At 43.1% G+C, this 20392-nt stretch overlaps 1 protein-coding gene across 1 annotated transcript in view; it reads right to left on the bottom strand.

Moving 5' to 3' along the window:
• LOC144491803 (spermatogenesis-associated protein 16-like) overlaps positions 1 to 20392 on the bottom strand; it is a 136217-nt gene that overhangs the window by 36639 nt on the left and 79186 nt on the right. Inside the window, exon 9 of the mRNA XM_078210099.1 lies at positions 3765 to 3877. Within this exon, the coding sequence (XP_078066225.1) occupies positions 3765 to 3877 (113 nt within the window). The remainder of the gene's footprint in view (positions 1 to 3764; positions 3878 to 20392) is intronic.

The following is a 20392-nucleotide window of genomic DNA, read 5'->3' as shown; positions in this document are numbered from 1 at the left end:
TGTATACACAGAGCCCTGTTCCTTGTAAACAGAAAGAATATGTCCTGACATTGCACCTTTTTCAACTAAAGAAAAGTTTGGGAGTCAATTGTTCCCTTGTGCATTCATTCCTCAGGCAATGCCTCAACCAATCAGAGTCAACTTGCCTGGTTTGAATTTAAACAAAAGCTTGTGGCTAACTGTTCCCTGGTGCATTCTCCATGGCAATGCCTCTACCAATCAGTACCGATTTCACAGTAACTTCATTGTAGTGTTCATGTAAGACTACTTGTGACACTAATAAACTTTAAACAGAGTCCATTTTCCAACCAATCAGCACCCTTTCCTCATGCAGTATACACTGTTTCCTTTGAAACTTGTAAGCCTGTACTTTGTCCTGGTGAGTAAAGCTTCGGCCGCATGTTTCTTTTTTCAGCAATACTCAAGTTGTGTATTGCCAAGTGACTACTAATAAAAATTAAGTTAATGAACTGGGACAGCAGTGACCAAATTAAATCCTTATGTTTAACAAACTATCTCTTGTTACTAGCAAAAGGCAGTACCGATTGAAAATATTAAAGATCAATTGGTGTATGAAATATTGTTTTCTCTAAAATAATTCATTTTTCCATTGTGGTCTCAGAATCATAGAAATCATAGAAATCATCATAGAAACCCTACAGTGCAGAAGGAGGCCATTCGGCCCATCGAGTCTGCACCGACCACAATCCCACCCAGGCCCTACCCCCACATATTTTACCCGCTAATCCCTCTAACCTACGCATCCCAGGACTCTAAGGGGCAATAAGGACCAGAATGGTTCACTTGGTTCATTTTATAAGTTTTTAAAGATTCTTAATACAAAACTAGATATTAATGTGTGTATAAAATTGTGAAACTCAAAAGTAATAAAGGATTAAAGCATCAAAAAGGCTCATTACAAAATTAGTTGAGAAATTCAAAACCAATTCACAATTTTTAAAAATTCTTTCGTGGTATGCGTGCATCACTGCAAGGCCAGTATTTGTTGACAATCCAAAATATCTTTCCCAAAAGGACATTGGTGAACCAGATGGGTTTTCACAACAATCAATCATAGTTCCATTATAAAAACTAGCTTTCAATTCCGAGTGTTATTAATTGAAAGTAAATTCCACCAGCTGCTGTGGTGGAATTTGAACCTGTGTCCCCAGGGCATTAGCCTGAGTCTCTGGATTACCACTACATAGTGATATTACCACAATGCCACCAGATCCCTCTATTTTAATTAGCTGCACAATTTTACGCAGTTGAATCATCTCAAGTATTTTTACCAACATTTAGTTAATTGTATGTTTGCAGGGTATGTGAGTGGCAGTATTATACCAGTTGTATAATATTACCAATTTGAATTTTCTTAAAATTAGAATGATTTGGATAGCCTCCAAAAAGTACATAATACATAAATTCCTTAGAACATATTATTCCACCTCAGATATTCAAAATGCAGTCAAGAAAATCTCTCCAGCTGGTGTTAGTTTCTCTGCCACTTTTAAACTCAAGTGGCACATTAGTGTGTCCTTCTTTTCTCTAATCTTTGAAATCTTTCATGATGAATGGTTTTGGGATTTTTGTAACCCAGTTCAAGCCAGTGCCTCATTTCAAAATTGTATAGAATTCCATGAAATTCTTCTAGTTTTGCTTATCTATTTACTGTTACCTTTAGCGCTTCCTCTAGTCACAGTTTCAACATGTGATTTCAGATTGCTCAGCCTTTGTTCTGGTTCTCAGCGATCTTATGATCAGATTCATTTCTGTACAATATTAGATAAGAAAGTTGAACAGCAGTTGGGAGTGCGCCTGCCTTTCACCCGTGAATGCCACAGGCAGGACCCAATCTGTGGGTGTTTGCACAGCCAGAAATAATATGCAGGGAGTTCCTTTAACAATGATTGCTATATTTACTACCAGAGAGATGGTAATGGTGAAAATGAACTCTACTATCCGCTCTGCAGCTTTTTACCTTAACATTTAATTACCTATAACCTTTTAACTGTAGGCAATGAATTCTGATTGCGAATCGGAATGACTTACTAGGATTGGTATAAATGTCTCACCTGTATCCACAGAGTAGAAATAGCTTTTTAATTTTAACCTATGAGAGGCAAGTAAAATGAAGGAATTATAGGGAAGGTTATGTACATGCCACCAGGCAACAACATTGATGTTGTGGATCGGCATGCTGTTATAGAAACTGCCTGATTTTAATTTCCATTGATTGGGCAATTTCTGCAATGGATAGCCGTTCTGCAATGCCAATTTCACAGCTGGACAGGAAAAAGAAAATCTATTCCTATAATTTATTGACCTCAAATGAAATTGGAAAAACTTTGGTTGGAAATATAAATGTGTCTGAAGATTCTTTCACACCAAAAGCTTCGATATAATACCTTCTGAAGTCTTACAAAGCACTTTGCATGCAATGAATTAATTTCGAATGGAGTGATTCCTTGGGCCGAATCTATTGCCCTCCCTTAAGGTGCATTTGGTGGCAGGGGACCATTTATTTGGGGGGATGGAGGGTGGGGACCCTGGGTCTTCCCATTTCACTGCTAATTCTGCTGCTGCTGGTATTCATCCAGTAGTGGGCTGGGGACTCGCCATGCGGGATGCCAGAAAAGCAAAGCACTGCTGCGAACCAGCCCCCTGCCTTTGCTTCTGATTCCCTTCACTCCCATGATCCTCATCCTGCAAGCCCCATCCTGCCACCATTTGCTTGAGGCAAGGGACCTTCCTCTGTGATCCTGAGACTCAGGAGGGTGCATTTCCCATGGCTGCCATGGTCCTCTGGGGTGGCACTTCTGAGCAATGCACAGCTCAGAGATGCTGGCTAATGAGGGGTGGGTGGGATTTCCGGGCCTGGGATTTCCTTGATTCTGGGGAAATCCCACCATTGTCCAGTTAAAAGTCTGATTGTTACTTAATACAGTGCATCTTCCCCAATGGAGATGATGTGAGACTCTCACCAGCTCGCCATCCTCATGTAAGGAAACTGACAGCAATTTTCTGAAAGATCCCACAAATAATGATGCAAATTATTAAATATTTTTGATTGATTGAGGGAAGGATGTTGCCTAAGACATTAGGGAAATTTTGTGATGTTTGTTTGAAATAATGCTATGAGAACATTAACATACAACTGAATCACAGGAAGGGAAAATCCAGTTTAGCATTTCATCTAAAGGACAATACCTCCAAAGGTCAACCACTCTCTTTTGACAATGCACAACAGAATCAACTTATCTTGTATGTTGTATGTTCAGATATTTGAGCGGAGCTTGAGCTTGCAAATCTCTAACGCAAAAGTGAAAGTCTTATTAACAGAAACAAGCTAAGAAGCCCCAAAGAAGTTTGTGGCATTTTACTTTAAAATTAACTTGACCACTATAATCTGGTAATTTGCTCAGTTACTGTACATAAATACTACAAAACAGTGGATATCACAAATTTGGTTGTTTAATAGTATTTCTCTAAATGTGTAGGAAGTCTGCATAGTAAAAATTGCATTATGTAATATTTTGTGCATTTGTGAAGCTGGTATATGTTGCAGGGCATGTTTTATGCACTTGAAATTTGATAATTAACTGTAAGATATTCAATAAATGCAGGCAGACTAATGAAAAGGATAACTGCCACAATCAGTTGCCATTGTAAATCCATCTTTCTGATGTAAATCTTCAATACTAATAAAAGCTTTCAGTTGTTCCATGAATCCATGAGTCAATTTAATAAATTAATATACCCACAGCTAGTTTAGTGCACAGTGTAAAATCTAAAACTGGCAGAATTCTCCTCCCAAGGATATCCATGTTCTTCTCAACTTCTTTTACAGTAAGTGACCAAAAGGGTGTTCTAGATTCTAGAAAATATTAAGAAACATATATAGTTTTTCCATCTAGTTTTGGTAAGGGCCTTAAAATACTTAAATTACAATTACATTTTGCAGGTTTGTTGAAGAAGATTACTGTCATGTCCTGGGAAGACTGATTTTTTTTTCATTATAAAAATTGGGTATCAGTTATGTTTAAGTGATGTACTTTAAAACAACGTGGATTTGTATAGTTTAAAAAGCCATAGGCTGCAGTTATTAGGATTGTTTTAAAAAATGTGTCAGGCATTGAAGTTGCATATTGAAGGTAGGTGAGCCACTTTTCAAAATGCTGCAGCTTACAACCTACTTCTCTTAAGACAATGAAGTCACTCCAGGCTTGGTAAGCCGGGATCCCCATTAACACATTGGGTGGTATTTTCGCCCCTCCCGGCATTCTTTCTGGTGGTGGAGGCAGCCTGCCTGCCATTGGCCACTGGTAGGCTCTTCTGGTCCCATCGAAATCTACAGTGTTTTACATGGTTTGCCCATCCTGCCGCCAGGGAACTCGCCGTGTGGGGTTGCCTTCAAAGAGACCAGATGATCCTGCCGGCAGGATGGGCTGGAAAATCTCACCCATTGTCTCAGATCCAACATCTCAACAACCAGGTTTCAATCTTCCCCAGAGCTTGTGGATGAACCTCAACAAAAATTGGAATGGATATGGCTGATGTGGCACCTCAGAGCCATACCTGGCTATGACTGTGGAAACCCTGACCAAACCATAGAGCACATAATAGCACCTGGCATCTAACTCAAATTTGAGGACGACATCCTGGAGTTACACTAGCTCTCCTGCAGGGCACTGAACTGGTTAGGGAACTTGACATTAAAACTGAGACAACAAGTCCAAAGATGTGAGGGTTAGGTGCAATGGCCATGCTAAATTGCCCCTTAGTGTCAGGGGGACTAGTTAGGGTAAATGCATGGGATTATGAGGATACAGGCTGGGTGGGACTGTGGTTGATGCAGATTTGATGGGCCAAACGGCTTCCTTTTGCACCGTAGGATTCTATGATTCTAACAGCTTTTGCTCCTAAAGCCATATGAAAGAACAACCAACATTCATTTTGAGACTGGCAAAGATGGTTTCTTTAGATACATATCCAAAGGAAGGTCAGAGAGAGTACCAGTTTATTAACAAATCTATTGGGAAATCACTGAATGGTGAATCAGTCAAAGGAACAAACTTTCCACTAGAGAGAAAAGGGTTGGGGCAGTTAGTCAGTTTTTGAACCTGGAAGCTAAGATGCAGAAAGTTTATTTTTGCACATATAAAATGTCTAGATGAAAAAGGCAGGTGGTAATTTTAACCTAATTCATTTAACAGAAATATAGGGATTGTCTCCACCTGATTTTAGTTTCCATTGAAATCAAAGTAAATTCAAATAGGACTGTAAAAGGGTGGTTGATCCAATTCCATCACTTGTCCACTTGACAGGTTAGGTTAACCTGTAATGTTAAAATTTAGAATGGCATTTCATAAAAAGGACATGGGATGTGGTTTATTATTTTACAAGGAAAGAATCAAAAATTAAGAGAAGTTAGATTTGTTTACAACTGTTACTCTGTATGCTGATTTGCTGCTTGTAGAGTAAAGCTGTTAATAATTCATATCTGACCTAACTTTATTAACCAGTCTTTTTATCCACCTGCTGAAAGAATAGAAAATTGCATGTGAAAAAGACAAGAGTAACAACCTCAGATCACAACAGGATCCTATTGTTACATCTTTGGGCAAACAATTATATAATTAGATATTAGGCATAGGTCTGAACATTAGACAATCAGATTACTTACAGGGTGATAAGCCTTGTTGTTGTCAAAATAATATTCAATGCAGACCCCAAACTAGTAATAATTACAAATAATTTTTGAAAAGTTTACCAGGTTTACCAATAACTATTATTAACAGTATGACTATTTAGTTAATATAGAACATTCAATTAACTGGCACAATCAGCATACATGCATATTATTCAGGGAAATGTATGCACTGAATTGTAATTGGTATAAGTCCTGAAACTGCACAACAAGCTATTCAGCCAATTAAATCATAGACATGGAAACCATTGGCCATCAACCTATCTAATCATGACATACTGTTCATCAATTAATCAGCTGTTTTCCAAAGATGAAAGCTGACAATCACCAAGATTAACATTTGCACTAAGTATAGCCCTGGCTCACCATCAGAAATACCATGACATATCCTAAATATTTTAGAAACAATGGAATTTAAGTTCACACCATGTAGTAGATGCCCAGTTTAGCTTTAGCATATGGCATAGGGTCCAGTATTAAATTACATGCAAAGTTCAACAAATTGGTAAGTACTTAAGTCTTCAATCAAGCTTTGGCAATATTGATTTTCTTTCTCCCTCTCCTGAATGTAAATAATTTGTGTTCTGAACAGTTCTGTACATGGACATAAAAGTTGAAAGCAAATCTCAGAGAATCACACTTGGAATGGATCACAAATGGAATGGAATCTGAGAATCTGGCAGCAGTAGCAATTTTGTGGTGAGAAGAAAAATAATTCTCAAACCTGATTCAAAGTAAGTATTGATACTTCAGAATCTGAATAACCATCTAGGTTAAGTGTCAAAATATCTAGTAGTTAGATCCTTTCTGTTTAATTGCCCCAGTAATTCTTGTTAAGCTTGAGCAAATAATTAGGACTAAAAATGTCATTAGGCCCACTTTCTGGCACAAGCCCAGTCTTGTTGAGTCTGCAAACTTTGTGCTGTCTCTTCATTTAAATGATTGTAGCACTAGGCCATTCAGTACCCACGCTGTTGGCTGGTTGAACATTCAGTAGGAAGCTCAGAAGCATGCACTATTAGCATATGGTGCAGCTATCCTGCCTTTCTTAAATGCAGCCTGTCCCTCTTAAAGGAAAACTGCACTCATCAGAAGGAAACTGCTGTTGACTGTTTTCCTGACATTGGCAACAAGTGGAAGTTGTACAAATGAAGCAACAGGAAAGAGGGTTCATAGATTCATCAATGTGGGTACTGGAGGCCTTAGTGCTGAAGACAACAGGAAGAGAGAGGTCCTGGGCTGAATTTTGTATGCAGACCATAGGTCTGGCAGTGGCACTAGAGGTGGATTTCTCTTCCACTCTAAAGTCATAAACATGATTGTAATGGCTGGCCAATTAACTCATTAGAGGGATTTGACCAGTCCAATTAAAAACTGCTGGCAGGAAATGAGGCAATTGTGACAGTGTCAACTGAGTGAACAGCAGGTGGTGGTGCCATATTTGAAGGGCTGCCAACATTGCATACACTGCTGCTTTAGTTACAAGAATTGTCTGATTTACTATGCAGAAAATCTCTCCTGCTGACTACTGGACAGAAGACCCCTTCTGCTGACTACTATGCAGAAGACCTTTCCTACTGACTACTGTGCTGATGACCTCAAAGGAGCTTCACAGAAGCTACCATACAACCATGGTAGAGGAAAGACGCTGGGTAGACTGGTGGTTTACTGATGCCTCCCTGCAGATTCTCCTTCAAACTGCAAAGGCAAGGTGGGAGGTCCTCCTCCCAAGCGAGAGGAAGAAGCAACTGTTCCACGTGATCAAGCAAGCCTGGATAGAAATTGCGGAGCAGGCGAGCAGCCATGAGGTCACCCAGAGAACATGGATGCAGTACCACACATGGATCAATAACCACCACTTCACCGAGGTGAGCTCTTTGTACCAATTTCCTCTTCGGGGCTTGCATGCGACAATGCAAGAGGGTACACTAACTGTGGAGGCAATGACCATCCAGTTTGTGGCAAGGGTGTCAGGCAGAAGCAGATCCTGTCAGATGCATGGCAGGAGGCATTGTGAGCCTCCAACATGGACCAAAGGGCTGCCACCAGCACTGGTATTGTGTTTGTCTCTCTGGGGAAACAAACAGTGTTCCTCCTTGCAGGAGAAGTGGGCACACGACAATAGAGGCGAAGAACTATACAGGCCTCCCTGACCCGCATAGCCTGACCCTGGCAGAGGAGGAGGACCTGGAACGAGCTGGAGCTCAGAGCAGCGAATGATTGCTGATGGCAAAACAGGAGTGTGATCACAGGAGAGTGAGTAAACAATTTCAGACGTACAAGGGTGCTTCCGGGCCCCTCATGAGGCACAGTGCTCATGTGTCCACCACTGGACACCTGGAGGCCCACATCAAACATGGTTGCAGTGAGGGGATGAGGAGATGGTAAGCCCTTAAACCCTAAATGTTTGTGTTTTCTCATGCAAGTCTCAATAATCCTGAAGTCTGCAGAGCTGGAAGGATTGGGGTCTGCTGTCCACCTCTTAGGAGGAAGAAGCACATAGATCTTTGTATGACTGCCTTGTCCGTGAGGTAAATGAAGAGTGGCAAGGTAAGAGGTGGACAAGGTGCCTGGCGTCTCCATCAGGTCATCATTCTTCTAAGGTCAGAAGGACAGGTACAAGTCTGCCTTGTAAGGGAGGATGAGTGGTTGTATTCTGTTTCAGGGGATTCCTCAGGATGTGGACAGCAGTTCCTCAGTTTCTCAGTCAATGACCCCAGCATCTCCAGCTGATGTGATGGCAGCGTAGGGTCCCACACCTGTGCAGAAGCCCCTCAGCATGCCAGAGCCCTCCAGGCTTCAGTTGGGCAGAGGACAGCTGCCAAAGTAATCCCAAGCTATGGGGCAGTCTGATTAGCAGCTTGCCTCTACACCAGTTGCAAGGACAGGGCTAGCACCTTGTAAGAACATATATAAGCAAGTTAAGAAGAGCATCCAGATGCACTTAAGATTCATGTGTGTTTAGATTTTGAATATGTTGAGGCTTTATTATATTGTGCCACTCAACAAATGTAGGTCATCCTTTGCATTCTTGTTGCCTTTTTACATGTTATCTGCGACCTTGCTTCATCATAGGCTGCTAGTATTAGATTAGTAAGAAGTCTCACAACACCAGGTTTTTTAAAGTCCAACAGGTTTATTTGGCAGCACTAGCTTTCGGAGTCTCAAGCTCCTTCATCAGGTGAGTGAGGACTTGTGTTCACAAACAGGGCATATAAAGACAAACTCAATTTTCAAGATAATGGTTGGAATGCGAGTCTTTACAGGTAATCAAGTCTTAAAGGTACAGACAATGTGAGTGGAGAGAGGGCCAAGCACAGGTTAAAGAAATGTGTATTTGCTCCAGCCAGGACAGTTAGTGAGATTTTGCAAGCCCAGGCAGTATTAGATTAGACTGCATCTGGTCAGCTCCTCGGTACTGTGAGACTAGGCAATGGGTGATGGAGTGCAAGGTGCTGGAGATGACAGCAGGTCTACCTAAGAGCCAGTGTTTATTACATTGATTGTGAAATGACATCAGGTATGTGAGATCGTCCCAAATGTCCTTTGTGTGTCTCTCTCATTTCCCCTTGCCTCTTGTGCAAGGGGTTCCTATTCCCATGCCATCAGATCAGCAGCTTCCTCCACGTCCTCTTCATCGGATGAGGAATGACGAGCAATTATGTGCTAGGTTGTGCAGAACACTACTTTGCTGGAGATTACTGAAGGGCTCCACTGGATCAGTCTAAGCACCTGAATCTCATCTTCAGCATCCCAAAGACCTGCCTGGTAGTTGCCCAGCTATACCCATTGCTGGTATTATATATCTCCTTTATTGTGGTGCATGGGTTCCTCACAGGCTAGTTGTGTCTTCAATAGGTAGCCCTTGCCCCTGTAAACCCACCCCTGAAGGTACAGAGGTGGCTGGAACAGCTCTGGTACCTGGATCTGCCTGAGTGTGTGCCATGACTGTTCCTTGGGAACTGTGCACACAACTCAAGGAGCCATTTTTGATAGCTGAAGACCAGATGCATAATGATGGAATGGAATTTTTCTTGTTAATGATGATTGTTGGCTCGTTGTGGGAGCCTTGATGGCCACATGCATGCAGTTGATAGCACCTGGGAGAATCCAGCAATGGCTCCGCAGCTAATAAACCTCTCCACCTGACTGTCCAGTTTAGTTTGGACATGCATAGAGTCATCAGCCCTGTTGAATATCGCATTAGTCATCTGCTTGATGAAATGATAGGTCACGCCTGGGAACTCCCACACCGGTGAGAATGCTTGCACCTCCCAAGTCCGACAGAGCAAATAGTTCTCCACATCTTGGAGCCAGCTGCAAAGAAGCCCATGACATCTCATCGTTAAGAATGACAGTACGCTCCTAACTTATTCCCCTTCTCAATTCTCTTCTCATCTTCCTGTTATAAAGCATGATGTGTAAGCTACTAATAGCTTGACTATTAACTACTTACTTAGAAGCCCATTCCAACGTTTCCCGTTTTATTTTCCAGCTTTCAGTCACACAAAAACTGTCACCTGCCCAGCCATAGTATCCACAGGAGGAAGGGTAAGAGCAATACTACAACACTGATAAGGAAACAACCTCACTTGATCTGACACTCCCAGTCATCAGTTCAGGTATTCATAATGTGGAAACTTTAGAAAGTAGCATACTGGATAATGGTTGTTTTCAAGGAGAAGTTTGACACAGCAAATCAGCAGGATTTTCCTGATAATAAGCCCATTCTAATCATTCAAATGGACAGGAACCAGATATGAATGGTGTCAAAAAGGCTGAGGATACTGCCCTAAAGTCAGGCAACTGCAATAAACCAATTTGAATGATATGCTTATGGTCAGTGCTTACGTGTAGGAATACATGTTTTTCAGCCAGCTCAAAGGATAGTTATTTTGCAGTTTTGGAGAACAGAATTAGAAGAACAGAAGCAAGAAGAAAGGAACCTCAAGCTTGATGAAGTCTGATCCCTCTCCATGCCTATCCAGCATGAGTGGGTAGAGACACTCCTACAAATCCATTAGGTAAGTATAAGTAGTTAAAATCTACACCTGTAAACTTATTATAGTAGATTTATTGTGGAATAGAAGCATTGACTTGTGATGCAGTGTAAGAGAGTCAGTCTTGTAGCAATCATAATTACTTAAGTTTTTTTTACATTTTCCGAATAAAGACCTGATTTGATTTAAAGATAAAGTTATTGTGTCTATAAATTAACTGGAGCAGGGGGTCTTGGTTAACACAGTAGGCCAGCAATCAGCCCTCAAACAGATTACTAACAATGCTGAGGTGCCGCCCCAGGTGAGTGCCAGTGGCATTGTGGAGTAGAAATCTGCGGTCCACTCTCAGGATGACTGCATTTTTGCTTCCACTGCTGCCATTGTACCAGTACCCAGTCAATGAGATTATGCCATCCTTGGCAAGAAAGTGCAGTCCAAAGCAGAGTCTCCATGGACCAGAGCTGCTCAAGATCATCCTGCACAGCCGTCTGCAGTCTATACAGATAAAAGTCAGCAAGCTTCTGCTGTTCATGTGGCAGCCACCAGGGTAGCACCGTGTAGGAGCACTAAGGCAGGCAAAACAGATACTAAAGGAATGCAGAAGGGTGAATAGTTGATTTTTGCTTGCATCATTTGATGTGTTGTTTGATAAGGATACTTGAGTAAGGTTTTTGTTGTTGGCATTTATTGCAAGATTTTGGCCAAAAGAATAGTGATGGGATATTGAAGATGAATGGGAAGGTGAGGTAGAGTGGAGAAATGGCATGAATATGGAACCAGTGTCTGAGTAGGTGCTCACAGGCAGCCTGGAGTGAAGTCATTCTGGATGACACCACCCTCCCTCATCCCTCCATGTTGAACTTCCTTCTCTGCAGCCTCTGCTCCGTCTCCCTGGCAAGTTGCAGACCCAGAGACTGCAACAACAGCCATCTTACAAGTTACAGCTTTTGCACGGAGAAGTCACCAAATCTTCTTCCCTGCCTGTGGAATGTAGCAATGGTCCTTGTCAAATCCAATAACTTGCCACAATACCTCCAGAAATGCCACCACCAACTTTGGAATAGTAGAAGTTAATTCAAAATCACCTTACCTCCCTGTTGAATGGCAGCACCTTTAAAATGGCACGAATGGAGTGTCCCTCTTGTGGATGAACACTTATCCAGCTGTGGTGGATGTGTTGCATGATTCAATTTTCAAAGACCTACATCAAATTAGCGAAACAATTGTACTCACAATCCCATCAGTTGGAAAGCTGCTGACGCAGGCATGTCATGAGTACCCTTCTCAGCATGGACACTGCACAGGCCATAACAGAAGCAGTTGGAAGCACTGCACATACAACTTTGAGGGCCTTCAGCTTCTGTAGCACTATCTCCAGTGGCATTATGGAGCCAAATTTTTAACTCTTAATCTTTGGTTAGTTTGCTTCTTGAAGCAAATAGAAAAATAATAGCATAGTTTAATACATTAAAATAAGTTATATCTAATTTACAACAATCATATAAATAAACACCTTATATCTAAGGAGCTTTTTAAAAAAAGTTTTTAATAGATTGAGGGGTAGCTGAGTCTGAAAGCCCGTAATTCCTGTGCCACGTGGGAATTCAGGCTATTTCATGTGCCTTGAAGCCCATGTGTGCAGGAAGTGCCTCCAGCTGCTCAAACTCAAGTTGAGGGTTTACCAGCTTAAATTCCAGAGTAACTAGAAGGCTGGATATTTCCTGTATCACAGGTTCCAAGACAGATTTTAGAACTCAAGTGAGTGGTCATCGAGAAGAGTAGGAAGTGCCACCGGTTTGACCAGCTTGAGAGCCTTGGAGTTTGGAATGTGAGCATCAGCTGGAGGCACAGTAGTGCATTTGCGAGGCTGAGGGGTTTGTGGACAACATGTTTTTAGACATGGTCACCCTGAAGCTTAAGGAAATGTAGTCAGAGGGACACTGGTTCCATATTCACGCCAGTCAGAAGAGGGGGGCAGGCAGGTAGTCAAGAAAGCCCCAGAGTGCATCTCACTCAAGAACCATTTTTCTATTTTGGAAACGGTGAGAGTGATGGGTCCTCTGAAGAGTGCAGCCCGAGTCAAGTTCATGGCACTCTGTGGGTGGCTCAGTTGTACAAATCGGGAGGCGTAAAAGAGGAAGAACAACAGTGGTAGGAGACTCATAAGTGAAGGGTGCAGACCGGCATTTCTGCAGCCTCGGACATTACTCCAGGATGGTGTGTTGCCTCCCTGGTGCCAGGGTCAAGGAATGTCACCGAACAGCTGCATGGCATTCTGAATGGGGAAGGTGAACAGTCAGAGGTGGTGGTTCACATTGGTACCAATGACATAGGTAGAAAGAGGAATGAGGTGCTGCAACAAAAATTTAGGAAGCTAGGTAGGAGAATGAAAAGAAGGACCTCAAAGGCTGAAATATTGAGATTACCCGTGGTGCCAAATGTTGGTGAGTATAGGAAAAGGAGGATAGAGCAAATGAAAGCATGGCTGAAGAAATGGTGCAGGAGGGAGGGCTTTAGTTTCCTGGATCATTAGGCCTGTTTCTGGGGAAGGTGGGTTGCACCCGAACTGGAACGGGACCAACATCCTTGTGAGGAGGTTTGCTAGTGCTGTTCGGGGTAGGGGGTTTAAACTAATTTGGCAGGGGGATGGGCTACAGAGTGGAAGTACAGTAGGGGGTGATGCACAGCCAAAAATGGAAGAAAAACCACATCAGTCTGGAAGGCAGAGCTAAGATAGACATGTTAAGTCACAAAGGAATATGGCAAGGATGGGTGGCATTTGTTTTAATGCAAGGAGTCACATGGGTGAGGCAAGTGAAGTGAGGGTTTGTTTAACACATGAGAGTATAATATTATTGCTATCACAGAGGCATAGTTGAGCGAGGGACAGGACTGGCAACTCCATATTCCAGGGTACAGAATCTTCAGGCGAGATGGGGTGGGGGCTGTGTAAGAGTGGAGGTGTTGTCGCAATATTGATCAAGGATTCAATTATTGCAGTGAAGGGGATAATATCTTAGCAAGCTCCTCAATTGAGGTCATATGGGTGGAACTTAAAAACATGAAAATTGGTGATGTGGTAAAATAGCAAGGAGGAAAACCTTAGATTACAGGATTATATGGACAGACTGGTCAGAACAGTGGCAAATGAAATTTAACCCTGAAAAGTGTGAGGTGATGCATTTAGGGAGGATTAACAAGGCAAGGAAATACACAATGAATGGTAGAATGCTAGGAAGTACAGAGGACCAGAAAGACCTTGGAATGCATGACCAAAGATCCCTGAAGGCAGCAGGACAGGTAGGTAGGTGGTTAGGAAGGTATATGGAATATTTGCCTTTATTAGCCAAGACATAGAATATAAAAGCAGGGAGGTAATGATGGAGCAGTATAAAATGTTCGAAAGGCCACAGCAAGAGTACTGTGTGCACTACACTATAGGAAGGATGAGATTGCTCGAGAAAAGGGGGCAGACGAGACTCACCAGGACGTTGCCTGGGCTAGAGTATTTCAGCTACGAAGAGAAGCTGGATAGGCTGGAGTTGCTTTCCTTAGAACAGAGAAGGCCGAGGGGGGACCTGATTGAAGTGTACAAAATTATGAGGGACCTAGATAGTTGGAAGAAACTTTTTCCCCTTAGTAGGGGGCTCAGTAACTAGGGGGCATAGATTTAAGATGAGGGGTAGGAGACTTAAAGGGGATTTGGGGAAAATCTTTCACCCAGGGGGTGGTGGGAATCTGGAACTCGCTGCCTGAAAGGGTGGTAGAGGTGGGAACCCTCACAACATTTAAGAAGCTTTTCGATGAGCACTTGATCTGTAGCCTTTTATGCTATGGAATTTCAAGTACTGAAAAATGGGATTAGAATAAATGGATGCTGGATGGCCGATACAGACGTGATGGGCTGAAGGGTCTCTTTCTGTGACTCTATGAATTATGAAATGGAGATGCCAGCATTGGACTGGGGTAAGCACAGTAAGAAGTCTCACAACACCAGGTTAAAGTCCAACAGGTTTATTTGGTAGCGCAAGCTACAAGCTTTCAGAGCGCTGCTCCTTCATCAGGTGAGTGGGAGTTCTGTTCACAAACAGGGCATATAAAGACACACATTCAATTTACAAAATAATGGTTGGAATGCCAGTCTTTACAGGTAATCAAGTCTTAAAGGTACAGACAATGTGCAGCAACCTCTGCAAGACGTGCCGGACCATCGACACGGATACCATCATCTCACGTGAGGACACCATCTACCAGGTACACGGTACCTACTCTTGCAACTCGGCCAACGTTGTCTACCTGATACGCTGCAGGAAAGGATGTCCCGAGGCATGGTACATTGGAGAGACCATGCAGACGCTACGACAACAGATGAATGAACACCGCGAGACAATCATCAGGAAGGAGTGTTCTTTTCCTGTTGGGGAACACTTCAGCAGTCATGGGCATTCAGCCTCTGATCTTCGGGTAAGCGTTCTCCAAGGTGGCCTTCACGACACACGACAACGCAGAATCACTGAGCAGAAACTGATAGCCAGGTTCCACACACATGAGGACGGCCTCAACCGGGATCTTGGGTTCATGTCACACTATCTGTAACCCCCACGACTTGCCTGGGCTTGCAAAATCTCACTAACTGTCCTGGCTGGAGACAATACACATCTCTTTAACCTGTGCTTAACCCTCTCTCCACTTGCATTGTCTGTACCTCCATACCAGGCAACATCCTGGTAAATCTTTTCTGGACCCTCTTCAAAACCTCAACATCCTTCTGGGAGTGTGGCAACCAGAACTGAACACTATATTCCAAGTGCGGCCTAACTAAGGTTCTATAAAGCTGCAACATGATTTGCCAATTTTTAAACTCAATACCCCAGCCAATGAAGGCAAGCATGCCATATGCCTTCTTGACTACCTTCTCCACCTGCATTGCCACTTTCAGTGACCTGTGTACCTATACACCCAGATCCCTTTGCCTATCAATACTCTTAACGGTCCTGCCATTTACTGTATATTTCCTATCTGTATTAGTCCTTCCAAAATGCATTATCTCACAATGCATTTGTCCGGATTAAACTCCATCTGCCTTCTCTCTGCCCAAATCTCCAACTGATCTGTTTGTCATTTTCATAAATGACCTGGATGAGGAAGTGGAGGGATGGGTTGGTAAGTTTGCTGACGACACCAAGGTAGGTGGTGTTGTGGATAGTTTGGAGGGATGTCAGAAGTTGCAGCGAGACATAGATAGAATGCAAGACTGGGCGGAGAAGTGGCAGATGGACTTCAACCCGGATAAGTGTGTAGTGATCCATTTTGGCAGATCCAATGGGATGAAGCAGCAGTATAATATGAAGGGTACCATTCTTAGCAGTGTAGAGGATCAGAAGGACCTTGGGGTCCGGGTCCATAGGACTCTTAAATCGGCCTCGCAGGTGGAGGATGCGGTCAAGAAGGCGTACGGCGTACTAGCCTTCATTAATCGAGGGATTGAGTTTAGGAGTCGGGAGATAATGCTGCAGCTTTATAGGACCCTGGTTAGACCCCACTTGGAGTACTGCGCGCAGTTCTGGTCACCTCATTACAGGAAAGATGTTGAAGCCATTGAAAGGGTGCAGAGGAGATTTACAAGGATGTTGCCTGGATTGGGGGGCATGCCTTATGAGGATAGGTTGAGGGAGCTTGGTCTCTTCTCCCTGGAGAGACGAAGGATGAGAGGTGACCTGATAGAGGTTTACAAGATGTTGAGAGGTCTGGATAGGGTAGACTCTCAGAGGCTATTTCCAAGGGCTGAAATGGTTGCTACGAGAGGACACAGGTTTAAGGTGCTGGGGGGTAGGTACAGAGGAGATGTCAGGGGTAAGTTTTTCACTCAGAGGGTGGTGGGTGAGTGGAATCGGCTGACGTCGGTGGTGGTGGAGGCAAACTCGTTGGGGTCTTTTAAGAGACTTCTGGATGAGTACATGGGATTTAATGGGATTGAGGGCTATAGATAGGCCTAGAGGTAGGGATATGATCAGCGCAACTTGTGGGCCGAAGGGCCTGTTTGTGCTGTGGCTTTCTATGTTCTATGATCTGTATCCTCTGATGGTCCTCATCGCTATCCGCAAATCCACCAACCTTTGTGTCATCCGCAAACTTACTAATCAAACCAGTTACATTTTCCTCCAAATCATTTATATTACAAACAGCAAAGGTCCCAGCACTGATTCCTGAGGAACGTCACTTGTTACGGCCCTCCATTCAGAAATGCACCCTTCCACTGCTACCCTCTGTCTTCTTTGACCGAGCCAGTTTTGCATCCACATTGCCAGCTCACCTCTGATCCCATGCAACTTCACCTTCTGCACCAATCTGCTATGAGGGACCTTGTCAAAGGCCTTACTGAAGTCCATGTAGACAACATCCACTGCCCTACCCTCAATCATCTTTGTCACTTCCTCGAAAAACTCGATCAAGTTTGTGAGACACGACCTTCCCTTCAAAACCATGTTGCCTCTCACTATTACATCCACTTATTTCCAAGTGGGAATAAATCTTGTCTCGAAGAATCCTCTCCAATAATTTCCCTACCACTGATGTAAGGCTCACCGGCCTGTAATTACCTGGATTATTCTTGCTACCCTTCTTAAACATAGGAACAACATATGAACAGAGCCATAACAATAAACGTTGTGGCCAGGTTAACTAATGCTGTGGGGAAAGATTTAAACTAATTCAACAGGGATTTGGGCAGCAAGGTATAGTATCAAAAGTGAAAATATGGGATAAAAAGGACTGGGAGAAGCAACTGAGTTAAAAATATAGAATTAGATTGAATCACAGAAAATGCAGAGGCACTGTAAAAGGATGGTCTGGTGACAGCTTCAAAGGCTGCACACACTAAGGGTTAAGGCCATGGACCAGCGAAAATGGTCTCATTTCACTTAGCAGTGAGTTCAAATGACCCTGCTGATTTTGCATTTCCCTCCTGTGTGAATAACCCCCATATCCACTACCAGCAAAAAGTTGGATCTGTTGGAAATATGAATGTGACTTCAGCATCAGGGTCCCATTCACCAGAAGACTCCATGAAAATCTGGCCTCTATTCTTTTAGATGAAGTTTGGAAACTCTGGAGCATTGTGATTTTATTTTGGTATTTTATAAGCTCATTGTTGTCCATAGTCCTTTCCTTTAACAGTGAATGACCAAAAATATAACCTGCCTCTTTGTTCCTTGATATGCCTTTTAAAGTATATTCTCATTTGCAATTATTAAGTTTAAAGCATACCACGTAGCACTGTGTTACACTAAAATGCATTTGCTAACACTTTGCCCACTTGCTTAATTTTGCTTGAAATTTTCCAAATTTCTGCTTTCTTCTTCTTGTTACTGTATCTCAGATGAATACTAGTTGTAAACCTCAATACGCTCCTCTCTCTGATTTTCAGAGTTTTTAATAACAGAATGAAAAGATGAGTTCCGAGGACACCAACCTGAGAATGACTGCAACATTCTATGTTTTGATCTTGAGATTGTTATTTTGAAACTTAGTCATTGACAAAGGGTGGAATTTTTCCATCCCATCTGTCACGGGAATCGTAGTGGATGGGACACAACTATGAACATAAGAACATAAGAAATAGGAGCAGGAGTAGGCCATCTAGCCCCTCGAGCCTGCCCCGCCATTCAATAAGATCGTGGCTGATCTGACGTGGATCAGTACCACTAACCCGCCTGATCCCCATAACCCTTAATTCCCTTACCGATCAGGAATCCATCCATCCGCGCTTTAAACATATTCAGCGAGGTAGCCTCCACCACCTCAATGGGCAGAGAATTCCAGAGATTCACCACCCTCTGGGAGAAGAAGTTCCTCCTCAACTCTGTCTTAAACCGACCCCCCTTTATTTTGAGGCTGTGTCCTCTAGTTTTAACTTCCTTACTAAGTGGAAAGAATCTCTCCGCCTCCACCCTATCCAGCCCCCGCATTATCTTATAAGTCTCCATAAGATCCCCCCTCATCCTTCTAAACTCCAACGAGTACAAACCCAATCTCCTCAGCCTCTCCTCATAATCCAAACCCCTCATCTCCGGTATCAACCTGGTGAACCTTCTCTGCACTCCCTCCAATGTCAATATATCCTTCCTCATATAAGGGGACCAATACTGCACACAGTATTCCAGCTGCGGCCTCACCAATGCCCTGTACAGGTGCATCAAGACATCCCTGCTTTTATATTCTATCCCCCTCGCGATATAGGCCAACATCCCATTTGCCTTCTTGATCACCTGTTGTACCTGCAGACTGGGCTTTTGCGTCTCATGCACAAGGACCCCCAGGTCCCGTTGCACGGTAGTATGTTTTAATTTGTTTCCATTTAGATAGTAATCCCATTTGTTATTATTTCCTCCAAAGTGTATAACCTCGCATTTATCAACGTTATACTCCATTTGCCATATCCTCGCCCACTCACTCAGCCTGTCCAAATCTCTCTGCAGATCTTCTCCGCCCTCCACACGATTCACTTTTCCACTTATCTTTGTGTCGTTTGCAAACTTCGTTACCCTACACTCCGTCCCCTCCTCCAGATCATCTATATAAATGGTAAATAGTTGCGGCCCGAGTACCGATCCCTGCGGCACGCCACTAGTTACCTTCCTCCAACCGGAAAAACACCCATTTATTCCGACTCTTTGCTTCCTGTCGGATAGCCAGTCCCCAATCCACTTTAACACACTACCCCCAACTCCGTGTGCCCTAATCTTCTTCAGCAGCCTTTTATGGGGCACCTTATCAAACGCCTTTTGGAAATCCAAAAACACCGCATCCACCGGTTCTCCTCCATCAACCGCCCTAGTCACATCTTCATAAAAATCCAACATGTTCGTCAAGCACGACTTTCCCCTCATGAATCCATGCTGCGTCTGATTGATCGAACCATTTCTATCCAGATGCCCTGCTATCTCCTCTTTAATAATGGATTCCAGCATTTTCCCTACTACAGACGTTAAGCTGACCGGCCTATAGTTACCCGCCTTTTGTCTCCTTCCTTTTTTAAACAGCGGCGTAACATTAGCCGTTTTCCAATTAACCGGCACTACCCCAGAATGCAACGAGTTTTGATAAATAATCACTAACGCATCCACTATTACCTCTGACATTTCTTTCAATACCCTGGGATGCATTCCATCCGGACCCGGGGACTTGTCCACCTTCAGTCCCATTAGTCTACCCAGCACTGCCTCTCTGGTAACATTAATTGTATTAAGTATTTCTCCTGCTGCCAACTCTCTATCGTTAATATTTGGCAAACTATTTGTGTCCTCCACCGTGAAGACCGACACAAAAAACTTATTTAAAGACTCAGCCATATCCTCATTTCCCACTATTAACTCCCCCCTCTCGTCCTCCAAGGGTCCAACATTCACTCTAGCCACTCTATTCCTTTTTATATATTTATAAAAACTTTTACTATCATTTTTAATATGCAAAGGTCCATTGACCTCGGGTGGGATTTTCTGGCATTGGGGCGAACGCGGCTGGAAAATTCCACCCAAAATCGCTTTAAAACGTCAAATATCTAAGAAATAACTAGAAGACTGATATTCCTGAGAGAAAAGGTGAATCATGCATTTGATTTCAACTCCTCACACTAAATGACAAAAGCTCAGAAGAAGGGGCCAGCTGAAATGGACCCACCGTA

Source organism: Mustelus asterias, chromosome 3 (genome assembly GCF_964213995.1).
Source record: "Mustelus asterias chromosome 3, sMusAst1.hap1.1, whole genome shotgun sequence".
In the NCBI taxonomy this organism is placed as follows: Eukaryota; Metazoa; Chordata; class Chondrichthyes; order Carcharhiniformes; family Triakidae; genus Mustelus; species Mustelus asterias.
This window is presented reverse-complemented; position numbering and strand designations above follow the sequence as displayed.